Source organism: Xiphophorus hellerii, chromosome 11 (assembly GCF_003331165.1).
Source record: "Xiphophorus hellerii strain 12219 chromosome 11, Xiphophorus_hellerii-4.1, whole genome shotgun sequence".
Classification (NCBI taxonomy): domain Eukaryota; kingdom Metazoa; phylum Chordata; class Actinopteri; order Cyprinodontiformes; family Poeciliidae; genus Xiphophorus; species Xiphophorus hellerii.
Genome location: NC_045682.1, coordinates 22,049,515 through 22,061,727, shown reverse-complemented (window position 1 = coordinate 22,061,727; position 12,213 = coordinate 22,049,515). Strand labels below are relative to the sequence as shown.

At 38.1% G+C, this 12,213-nt stretch overlaps 1 protein-coding gene across 1 annotated transcript in view; it reads left to right on the top strand.

Moving 5' to 3' along the window:
• fat3b (FAT atypical cadherin 3b) overlaps positions 1-12,213 on the top strand; it is an 81,932-nt gene that overhangs the window by 32,537 nt on the left and 37,182 nt on the right. The window contains exons 13-25 of the mRNA XM_032576388.1: positions 1,054-1,329; positions 2,364-2,574; positions 2,700-2,914; positions 3,116-3,274; positions 3,983-4,104; positions 4,227-4,409; positions 4,501-4,615; positions 4,729-4,998; positions 5,507-5,857; positions 8,302-8,475; positions 8,570-9,100; positions 10,424-10,788; positions 11,113-11,266. Coding sequence (XP_032432279.1) covers positions 1,054-1,329; positions 2,364-2,574; positions 2,700-2,914; positions 3,116-3,274; positions 3,983-4,104; positions 4,227-4,409; positions 4,501-4,615; positions 4,729-4,998; positions 5,507-5,857; positions 8,302-8,475; positions 8,570-9,100; positions 10,424-10,788; positions 11,113-11,266 — 3,126 coding nt within the window. The remainder of the gene's footprint in view (positions 1-1,053; positions 1,330-2,363; positions 2,575-2,699; positions 2,915-3,115; positions 3,275-3,982; positions 4,105-4,226; positions 4,410-4,500; positions 4,616-4,728; positions 4,999-5,506; positions 5,858-8,301; positions 8,476-8,569; positions 9,101-10,423; positions 10,789-11,112; positions 11,267-12,213) is intronic.

Sequence of the window (12,213 nt, the reverse complement as noted above, 5' to 3'; positions counted from 1 at the left end):
GGCTTTCTTTTAACAACAGTTTTTTTTCTTGATACTCTTCTATAAAGGCCAGATTTCCGAAATAGATGACTAATAGTTGTCTTGTTGAAAGATTCTCTCCCCTATCTTGTAGATCTCTGCAGCTATTTCATGGTTACCATAGGTTCCTTGACTACTTCTCTGATTAATTATATCTTTGACTGGCCTGTCAGATTAGGTGGATGGCCATGTGTTGGTAGGTTTGCAGCTGGGCCAGCTGCATTGGGGAACAGTTAGAAGGATGGATGCAACTGTGCTCCAATAAAATGTTCAACACTTGGGATATTGTTTTTTAAAATTAACCTACTTTATAATCCTCCAGAACTTTATCCCTGATCTGTCTGGTCTGTTCCGTAGCATTCAGTATTTGTTACTAATGTTCTCTAACAAACTTCTCAGGCCTTCACAGTGCAGCTGTATAAGTACAGAGATAAATTAGATGACACCTGAAGGCATTTGGTTGGATATTTAGGGGTTTCCAAGTGAAGAGGACTGAATATCAACACATGTCAAGTTTTTAGATTTTAATGTAAAGGTTTTCAAATTACTCCACAATTATACTCTATTTTGTGTTGGTCTGTTAAAGAATCCCAGTCAAATACATAAATCATTGTGATTGTAATGTGGCTAAATGTGGAAAGGTTCAATAGGTATGTGTACTCTTGGAGGGCACTCCATGTCTCTTTGTATTACCCACTGACAGTGCTCTTGTTTTCGTGACTGGCATACTGGGTCTTTGTTGTAAAGGAAATAACTGATAGCACCTTAGTGGATCCTGGGTCACATTACATTATGTTTAAGAAATAGTGTACCCAATCCTATACCCCAAAAATGCAGCACAAATTCTTTCCTTGCAAATAGTAGATCTTATTTCAATAGGTTCTCCTGTCTGTAAATGAGAAGGTAATATGGGAAAAAAAATTCTATTCAAAAACCCATCAGCAGAATAAATTCAATAAATCAAACACACATTCCCAATTTCCACTCAACTTGCTGACTTTGCCAGTTCCCTTTCTCTGCCTCTTTGTTACTCAGGTATTCATACGAATACAGGACAGCAACGACAACCCTCCAGTCTTTTCACAGCCGGCATATGATGTCAGTGTTTCTGAGGATGCACCATCTGACTTTGAGCTACTTCGACTCAGAGCATCAGACATGGACGAACGGGCCCGTTTGAGCTTTTCCATCTATGGGAGTGTTGACCCCGCAAGTATGAGACTGTTCAGGGTCAATCCTGGTACGGGGGTAGTTTACACTGCGGACAGACTGGACTATGAGGCCAGAACTCAGCACATCCTCACTATTATGGTAAGAATATAAACAGCTGGATGAATACTTCGCACTCTGGAGAGCACCCTTTTGTTGTTACGACGTGCTTGTCAGAGTTCCTGAGGAATCCTATTGACCCCTTTTATGCACAAAAAACTCTTGTCTATAAAAGTCATCATATTTGCATTCTGCAACCATTGTTTTTAAATTTTACAAGGCATTTTCATTGTACTTGAAGTCAAATAACTATTATATTAATTTACTCCAGGGTCTCTGAAACCAAGCTGGCAGCATTATATTTTATTCTGTGATTTCCTTATCCTTGACTGAATCCAACTTACTCTCCTCAAGGTTTACAGTGCCAGAAAAAGCTAGTCTGTCCCAGAACCTCACTGAACCACTATCATGGCTTACTGTAGGTTTGCTGTTCCCTTCAAAATCTGCTTCATTCTTCCCAATACATAGACCTGCAAGCTTTTAATTTCATTGCTTTATGAAACAGTATCAAAATCTCTAATTGAAGCTTACAATTTGCTTGTGGTTTTGGGTTTTGTTTTATATTTTTTAGTTCAGGCACTGAGCCCTTTAACTGTGCCTTCTTGTGGAACTATGCTTCCAGTTGTATCTCACCTGGAGCCATAGTCCTGTGAGAAATCCAAATCTTGGGATTTCATTGGACCATATAAATATCAGAGTCCACCAAAGCCATTTGTTATTTGCATCTGAGAATTACAAATGTTTTAAGGATTCTGTTCTGGGGATCAAATAATTTTGAGACTGCATCAGTCAATAACAGTAGGACTTAGTGTTGACCTGGGATATACTCTTTGTAGTACTTTGTTGTGTAACTGCAAACATCTGAACAATTTTTAAATTTTGCCAGTGAACCTAATTTTCAGTAGGGGTTGAATAATTTTTGATACAACTTTAAAGACACCTAGCTTCTGCAATCCACCTGGTTTGGATGAAATTGCGCTCCGTTTTACAAGTCTGATAGCTTTGAAAAGACATTTTGTTCGTGCATTGCCTCCCACAGCTCTTTCCATATTTATTTCTCTTTTCTCCTGTTCCAGGTTAAGGATCAGGAGTTTCCTTTTAACCGTGACCTGGCTCGCATCCTTGTAGCAGTGGAGGACACTAATGATAATGTCCCATACTTTACAAGCACCGTATATGATGCTATAGCCTATGAGACTTTTCCTGTTGGTACTTCTGTGGTGCAGGTGACAGCACTAGACAAAGACAATGGAATTAATGGCCAAATCACATACACAATTGAAGCAGGTATGTTTTAACATTGTTTCTTATGCCTCTTCTGTTTTTATTGTATTTGAATGAATATGCATTTGTAATTAGATTTTTGTTATCATTATTACTCATTAATAAAGTCTGCAATCTTCTATATACAGGCAACACAGGGGGTGTGTTTACCATAAATAATACCACAGGCCTTATCTTCATTGCAAAGGACCTGGATCTCACCTCTCTGGGTTTCTACACCCTCACTGTGCGGGCAATAGACAATGGCTTTCCTCCATTAATGGCCACTGCTTCGGTCCGCATTTCCCTGATGCTCTCCGACTTCTCCAAACCTCAATTCTCTCAAAAGGAGTATCAGGCCGAGGTAAAGAGAGAACAATGGGTTCACAGGTGAAGTGGCTGCAGGGGGAGGAGGGAAAGATTAAATAAAGATTGGGCTCGAACTGGTCGGCAAGCAGGGGTAGTAAATTATTTTATTGATATGGGGGATGTAAATACCTAAATGAACCAATGCACATAACTCATTAAGGTATTTAAAATGTATCACTGATGTCTGTTTCTGCAGATAATGGAGAATAGCAAATTAGGAACATACGTGACCACTCTCAGTGCCCTCAGCCGCTCACCGCTCATTTATGACATCGTCAGGGGCAATGAGGAGCGCTGCTTCTTTATTAACCACCACACTGGAGTAATTACTACCCGCAAACTGCTCGACTTTGAGGTTTGTTACTGTTTGTTTGTATTTGAGGTTTTTTCTTTTCATTAAGAAAATCTAGGAAAAGTTTAACATTGCATCACAGTAAATAGTATCATCCAAATTAAGAGTCTTTTAACAAAAATACTCTGACAACAATAAAATACACTTTCAGACAGTTACTGTCTTGCAAAGATTACCTTTTACCTTAACCTTGGACATTTTTTTTTAATGGATGTTATTGTCTTCCATATTGCTATAATAGGTTTTTATATGGCAAAAACTAACACTAATGATTAGAGATGTCCAGAGTCACAAAGTTATTTAAGTGTAAAAAGCTTCATTGGGGATAGTCTTCAGATAGTCTTCTAAGCGCAAATTAACAAAATCCAAAAGGAGGGGGTAACTTTTAAGGGAACTAATTAGAAATGTAGACAGAACAAAACTCAAGAATAAACTAAGAAAGTAAATACATAGAAATTAACTCAAGCAATAATGGACAAAGGAGACTGAACAGAATATGGCAAGTAGATCGTGACAGGAATAATCATAAAGAAACAATATAAATATACAAGAATAAAGTATGAAAATAGACTGAAGGACAAATTAATATGACACAAACTATTGAACATGAATAATCCACAAAAAATAATCAATCACAATCAAACCAAAGGCCAAAACCTCTAACACTCAAGAAATGTGACACTGTGCTAATTGAATGTTGTTGTACTGCAGCAAATAACATCCTACTTTCTGATGGTGCGTGCCTTGAGTATGGCAGGAGTGGAGGCCAGCACCAGTCTCATCATCCAAGTGGTGGATGTCAATGATAACCAACCTGAATTTCAGAAAATAAGGTATTAAAGCTGGTTGAAATGACCAAATGGGCTTGAGCTTTTGTTAGAATAACAGTATTTCCCTGAGAGATTTAAGAAGGGCCTTCTTCCTTCCAATCATTTTTTCTCTTATCACTTGACAGGTATATAGGCACAGTTAGTGAAGCTGCTCCAGTCAACAGTGTTGTCCTCGGAGAGGATGGTAACCCCTTGGTTATCCAGGCCACGGATAAGGATCGCAATCATAATTCCCTGTTAGTGTTCCAGATCATAGAAGAGACCGCTCGTATGTTTTTTAGTGTGGACTCTGGAACAGGATCAATTCGGTAGGTGCAAAAGCTGTGTAGAAGTAAGACCAGTTAGCTCACTATTGATGTAATTTAACAATTTCTTATAGATTGTGTTGTAAAATTTCAGAACCATTGCCAGTTTGGACTACGAAACCTATCCAGAGTTAAATTTTCGGGTTCATGTTCAAGACAGTGGTCAACCACCTAAGAGTGCTGACAGTCCCGCAGAGGTGACTATAAAGGCAAGTACTGCATATTCCATATGACTACCATTGTTGCCTAAAAGTACAATTCCTTTTATTTTCTTCAGATGTTAAAGTAGATGTCATTTTCCTCCACATACACCTTGTCTTAGGTGATCAACATGAATGACTCACCCCCAAAGTTTTCTCAGGACACTTACGAGACAGTCCTTCTACTGCCAACATATGTGGGAGTTGAAGTCTTCCGGGTTGAGGCTTTAGACCCTGATATGACTGGTGACAGAGAAAAATCTCTCACACCCAAGTTAGCCTATTCCCTGGTGGATAACAGTGTGGAATACTTCACCGTTCAGCGCAATACTGGAGTTGTGACTATCACTAATCCTAACCTCAGCAAAGACCGTTATCGCTTCAGTGTGAAGGTAAGTCATAAGTTATAGTTTGTCTTGGCACATATAGCAACAATTTTCTCAGAGAAGAGTGAAAACTTGATCAACTGGCAAAGTCTCTTAGAATTTACATGAACTCATATCATATCTGCATTGAATCCCACTGTTACAGAATTGACTCAGGTTTTATAGACAAGGCCAGATATAAGCATTGTTTAATCTCATGATGTGCTATGCTGAGACTCTGGAGAAACTGTACCTCTGCATGCAAAATGTTTATAGTTACTTGCACAGTAGTGGAGTTTTTTTGAATTTGTGATTTATTTGGGGGAGTGAATTACTGTGTCTGGATCGTTGAACTTACAGCCTAAGATGTTCATGTGACCATACAAAGTAGAAAACAGCTTTTTAAGGGGCGTTTCCTAAAACACAAGAATCTAATGCATTCTCATCAAATGCGCATTAAAATGTTCACTTTTTTTATTGTCAGCTATTTCTGAAATTCTGTTTTGTGAAACAAAAACACTGTTGTGTGTTTAAGGTCTGGGACGGGCGTTTTTCCAGCATGGCGTCCATCACCGTGCTTGTGAGAGAAGCTGTTGACAGCGGCCTGCTCTTCACCCGCCCCATATATTCAGCCTCCATTCCAGAGAACAAACCTGACATCACATTAGTGACTGTTGTAAATACAGTGGGTCATCACCTCAACGAGCCACTGAAATACACTCTGCTAAACCCTGGAGGACGGTTCACAATACGGCCTACATGTGGAGTGGTGCTTACTACTGGTGTTCCTTTTGACCGTGAGGAAATGGGAAGTTACGAGCTTGTGGTGGAAGTCAGCAGAGAAGATGAGATTCTAAGGGTGGCGAGGGTGACTGTGCAAGTACAGGTGGGTGTTAAATGACTGGAGGGGTGTGTTTGTGTGTGTCAAAAGATGACGTTAATGAGGGAGAGATCATAAATTGCTTTGGTCAGTTGTGAGATTGATGAAAAAGCATTCACAATTCAAATCTGTGCTTCTTCTTGAGCGCTTTAAAGCACAAGTAATGATCAAAGGGACTTTTGGGGTTTAAGTTGAACTCATCTTGACACAAGCTATCAGTGAGTGTTTTGGGGCTCTTGAGAAGAAACACTGCTGGGAACGAAAGTGTTGTGTTTGATTTGCAACAAAAGACAGAATCAGAGCACCATCACAGAAGAAAATAATGTCTAATTATTTTATCCTAGTAATTGTTTTATCTTGATTATGTTGTTTTTATATCTGTTTATGACAGATTTAATCACTTTAATTTCAAAGGTGTTTTTTTTTCTTTTGTACACTTTCTTTTAGTATGTCAAGTTAGCCTTCCATTAAATTTGAGGTGTGTTTACTTTCCTCTATGATTCAGCCTGTGCACCCATGTACATTGTTCCACATCTAGTCAGTGACTCAGTCTACAATTTGTTTCTGGGTTTGCGTTGAAATCTTGTCAAGATCTGAAGTTCTTTCAATTTTGTTCACATGGTTTTCTTTGCCTTGTGGCTTATGTTAGATCTCTTGTACAGTTGGTGCTCTGAAAAAACGGCTGGATCTTTGCTGTAAAATACTTCCTTGAACCTTCTTGAAAGAAATATTGAAAATAGGAGCTAATGAACATGCTTGATTTTAGCTATAGAGCCTTACAAAAGTATTCACACCCACATTTTGCTATGGTACAACTACAAATATTGATGTATGTTATTTGACTTTTGAATTATAAATCAACTTTAACAGTTGTACAACTTGATTTTTGTGATGCTGTTTGTTCAATCATGTTCTCTAATCTGTGCCTTTATAAGCCACTAAGCCACACCCTCTAAGCCTTTTGTAGATACTTGTATTTGTAGTGAAATTATTTGCACAAATTAGACTTCAGTTACTAGGTGAAGACAGTTGATAGCATTGGATTGTATTTAGGCATATGAGAGTAGAAAAAGTTTAGTCCAATCTTTACCGCAATTTTTGTTTGTAGAATTTTATAACCTTGTATCATTTACTTTCAATAACTGTGGAGTCATGCACTGCCGTATATAAAATATTGTAAACTATTGGTAGTTCAAATGTGACAAATAGTGAAAATTTTCAAAGTCACTATTAGCTATTAGGTTCCTAAGGTTTATAGTTTGATGGTAGTTCTATTGGCACAGAGTATTACAATAATAAGGTAACATTCACCACCAACTCAGTGTTGTACAAAATTTTTAGCTGACTGAGGTTTGAGAACTTTTTTGCACAGCTTTCTCAAGGCAAGTCTGGACTTTGACCAAGCCATTGCTTCCTCTTGGCTCATTTATGTTCTGACCATTCTGTTTTAATTTTGCTTCTGTTCATAGGATAGTTGTCCTTCTTGTGGTCACATTTTATGAGAGGCTATGTGTAGGCATATGGCCTCACAGTTACCTCTAGAATACTTTTGTTTAGATTGGAATCTGTGGGAAAACCAATTAATAGAAAGTGACCAATTACTATTGCTGCCCAGATTGTTACCATGCTTATGAGCTGGTACGTTGAATTGGGTTATTGCCAACCATAATTTTGTCTCATTTGACGCCAGTATAGTTTGCTAGAAGTTGTAGTATAGTACATTACCTTTCAAATCAAAGTTACAGAACAAAATTACAATATCTATAACTGTCCCTCAGTGGATGAATTCAGGTCTTACACTACCATATTTATTTTGACAGAGAATGGGTTTTCTCCTGACAGTTCTTTTAAACAAGTCATGCATGTCTTTTTTTCTAATTGTGCTGTCACGAACACTTTCTGACATCTTGAGTCCTGCTTAGTATGAGATGTCTTTTTGGGGGAAATTTTTCTTTTTAATTTTTTGCTTTGCACAGTTAGTCCTTGAGGTAAATTTGCAGAAATGTTCACTTCTATCTTTTGTGTATTTCATTTTTAATATTTCATATTTCTCACTATGGAATAGATTTTTTTTTGTTGTTGTTTGTTTGCAAATTGTTAAGCACATTGCAACCCTTTCCAGATTGTTGGGCGGCAGCAGTTGTTTCCTAAAGCACTTTGCTACCATCTTTCTTTGTTGGCATCCAAATAAGATAACTATTCCCTATATGGAGGTTTAAACACTTTGCAATTATCAGGTAGTGAAGTGCATTGGTTTAGGATAATCCCCTCACTTCTGTACTACCTAAATCCAACGGTAAGATTTAGGTAGGAAATATCCTACTTAAATCTTATGAAATAAGGGTGAACTAGGCTAAAAAATAACGGTAAGAGGATGCCCTTATTTCTCAAGACTATTATGTTCCATGAAAGTACATGTTTCTTTATGATTTCATTTGTTTTTGATATAGGTGGAAGATCTAAATGACAACGCTCCAGAGTTTGTGAACCTCCCCTACTATGCTGCAGTGCAGGTGGAAGCAGAGCCAGGATCAGCCATCTTCATGGTCTCTGCTGTTGATCGAGACTTTGATCTGAACGGAGAAGTGACTTACAGCCTGAAGACGCAGCACAGGGACTTCGAGGTTGCTGAAAATTACAGTGGCTTCAGTTTTAAATTTGATGCAATTTATGACATGTTCTTGAAAATTAACATGGTTATATTTTTACTTTATCCAGATGAATCCGGTGACAGGAGAGCTGGTCTTAAAACGAGCGTTTGAAGCTGACCTATCAAATGCAGAGTACAGATTGATTATCATTGCGACTGATGGTGGATTCCCTCGACTGTCCAGCGAAGTGGAGCTGCCTGTTACAGTCGTAAACAAAGCCATGCCAGTGTTTGACAAGCCGTTCTATGGTGTAACAGTCAGAGAAGATGTAGAAGTTTCCACCTCTGTTCTGGGCATCAATGCAAGCAGTCCAGAGGGCCAGGACATCATCTTCACCATCTCAGATGGAGACCCTTCCTTTCAGTTTGACATAGGCTTTGATACAGGAATCATCAGTGTGAGATATCCATTAGACTACGAGACCATGCAGTACTACCGCCTAACAGTGAAAGCTACTGATACCCTGACAGGGGCAAAGTCTGAGGTGGATGTAGACATTGTTGTTCTAGATGTGAATGACAACCCCCCACTTTTTCAGAACACGTCTTACTCTGCTATGCTATCTGAGAACTCCATGATTGGAACATCTGTTCTACAGGTGGGTGGCTATACTTGTAAGTATTTGTTATACTTAGAAGTATAACAAATGGATGGATGATGGAGCAAAAGTATCAATATTGTTTTACATATCAATTTAAAATTTTTGAGGAAGAGTTCAACTGATGCTGTAATCATTAATTCACGAAAAAAGTCACATGCCATGATTTTTACTACATCCTTATTGCTGCCTGCAGGCAAAATTGCGTCTCCATCTCTGCTGGACTTTTGTTGTTTCTTTGTTTGGAGATTGGACTGTTTGAGTACTGTATATGGATCATGCTGAAGCATTATTACATCACCCGGTGATTCGATTCTTCAGGAATTCATGTCTTGGAGTAAGCCCCCCACTCCTCCCTGTTAGCACTTTGGTTGCGGTGATAAAAACAAAAGTACATGTAAGGAAGGTTGTGTTAAGAAGAATATTTTTTTACAAGTAACACCATATTATGTATGTGCAACTATAAAACAAGATTTTACTATTTTATAATAGTAAAATCAAAAATGATGACAGAGTTCAGTTTTAGTGTCTAACACAGTAATCTTCAAACAGCAGTGTCTCGGTGAATTCTTCAGAGAACAGAGACCTTACCCTCCCTATTACCTACTGAAAAAAAAATCATTCCTTTAACTCTCCATACAGATAAGTGTTGCTGTGAGCAAGACCTGTTGTCGCTTTTTATGCATTCATGGATCACCAACGATGATTTCAAACGATTTCAAGATCAAGCAGGATAATCTAACAACTCTCTTCTCAAGCTCATTTCTTGGTGCAGTGGTGTATTTACATTGACATTTGAAAATGATTAATTGACCTCAACAATAGCTGCTGTTAATTTACTTTCTTGTAGAGCATCTTTGTGGCAATTAAGCCACATGATTATTACAAGCTCAAGTCATTTTCATCAGTCACATTATGAATGTGGCTCTTTCATATTTGCTAGGTTGAAGGCCTTGAACAAACAGTATGAAAATTGCTGGTTATTCTGGTTCAGAAACTGACACTGTTGACACTGTTTCATTTCTCACTTATTCTCCTACTTCCCTTTTCAAATTTCATTTCAGCGCTTACGTTTTTGTATTTTTTTCATTTGAAAACAGAGAGACATTGCTTTAGTTCATATTTCTTATTCTGGGAAGCAACTCACATAAAACTAATATAGACGGCCAAAAGGTATATATGCAGGGATAGCTGTGATTTGTGCTGCCAGGCTCTGTCTTAAACTTCCACTACTACTATCTACTTTTTTTTCTTTCTGGTATTTTTTCTCAGTCCTGAATAATGCATAAGGCATTCCAAAATGTTCTGTTCCTTTCCCTTCAGGTCTTTGCACCAGACCAGGACTCAGAGAAGAACGCTGTAGTGACTTACCAGATCCTGTCTGACATCTACAACAGCACCGACTACTTCCAAATTGACAGCAGCAGGGGATTGATATTCACGTCACGCATGCTTGACTATGAGCTCATGCAGCGCCACAACTTCATTGTCAGGGCGACAGACAGTGGAGACCCTGCCCTTAGCACTGATGTTAGTGTCACTGTGGTTGTAACTGACACAAACGACAACCCCCCTAATTTCAGCCAAGCGGTATACGAGGCTTTTGTCAGTGACCTGGCTCCCAGAGGGCACTTTGTGACTTGCCTTCAAGCGTCAGATGCTGACATCTGTGATGCTCAGAGGCTGAGGTGAGAGCTAATATTTTAGATGACTATATACTGTATATATATATATATATATATGTTTTTATCTTTTTATTGTAGAATTATAATATTTGAATGTATAGTGTTCAATATGTAAAATATAAATATGCCTGAATTCTTTTTCTCAATGTGCAATCAAACCATTCAGCAACATTATTGTTTTAAAATTAAATGAACATTATTCATTGTTTTTAAGCATTTTTTTGAAGCAGCAGTATTTCAGGTTTCAGCTTTTTACAACCATAACCCTTAATAATGTCAGAGTCCGAATGCAAGATTATACTCTTAAAATAATTTTTTTTTCCATAGGTATAGTATTCTCTCAGGGAATGAGAAAATGACTTTCATGATGGAGCCAGATAGAGGGGTGCTTCGTCTGTCTAACAAGAGGAGACAAGGCATGAAACTCTTCTATCAACTCAATGTGTCTGTGTCAGATGGAGTCTTCACCAACACTGCTCAGGTGAACCCGCTTCTCAACAGCTTACAATCTGGTCCTGTCAGTTTATTTGCCCTCTTTCAAAACCTCTCCAAGCAATGATAGCGCGAGCTGAGTGACCTTTGTTAGCGATGTCTCAGTTGGAAATTATGGCGAACATCTGCCACAACTAACTGGGATAAGTGTGGGGTTGCTGCAGGAGGTTAATGTTGTGTCACATCCAATTTACTGTGACGTTGAGTCGCTAACTGGAAAACATCCAAGCATTTGTCACTTTGTGGCAATTACAAATGGGATTTATTTTAACTCTTAACATTTTATATATGTTTAACAGTAACTTCTCATCCTATTTGTATTATGACATTTAAGTCAAATACAGGAAAAAATATTAAAAAGAGATAATCAGGTTCTCTGTTATTGAAGGGGTATTCTGGGAATGTTGACAATTTATTGCATTACTTTTTGGTCTATTGTTCCTTCTTTCACCCTTTCACCACTGATTACCCCCTTCTCTTTCTACTGCTTGTACTTCTTTTTTGTCTCTTTCCCTCCTTTCATCTGTTCTTCCGTTCTGGTATCCTAGCTTTTATTTTTTGATGTCCTAATTCCTTCCTTGCGTCCTATCTCCTCCCTCATGTTTTTTTTCTTTTTCTTGCATCCTTTCTTCATCTCCTCCTTGTGTTTTTTTCTTCCTGCTATCCTTGTTTCATCCTTCTCTTCCTGCCTTTTGTTTTTACTTGTTTCCTTCCTCTGCTCCACCTCCTTTGTGTCTTTTCTTCCTTCCTGATCAATTTCTTTCTTACTTTCTCCTAATATTTTTCTTCACTCGCTTTCTTTCTACCTCACCCTTGTTTGTCCTTCCTTCACTTTTTACCAGAAATTCATAGTAAACTTTAGTATTTCATATTTTAAAGTAAACAAAGAGGACTAAGAACTCTGGAATGCTGAGTATGGAAAAGTATGGAATTTAA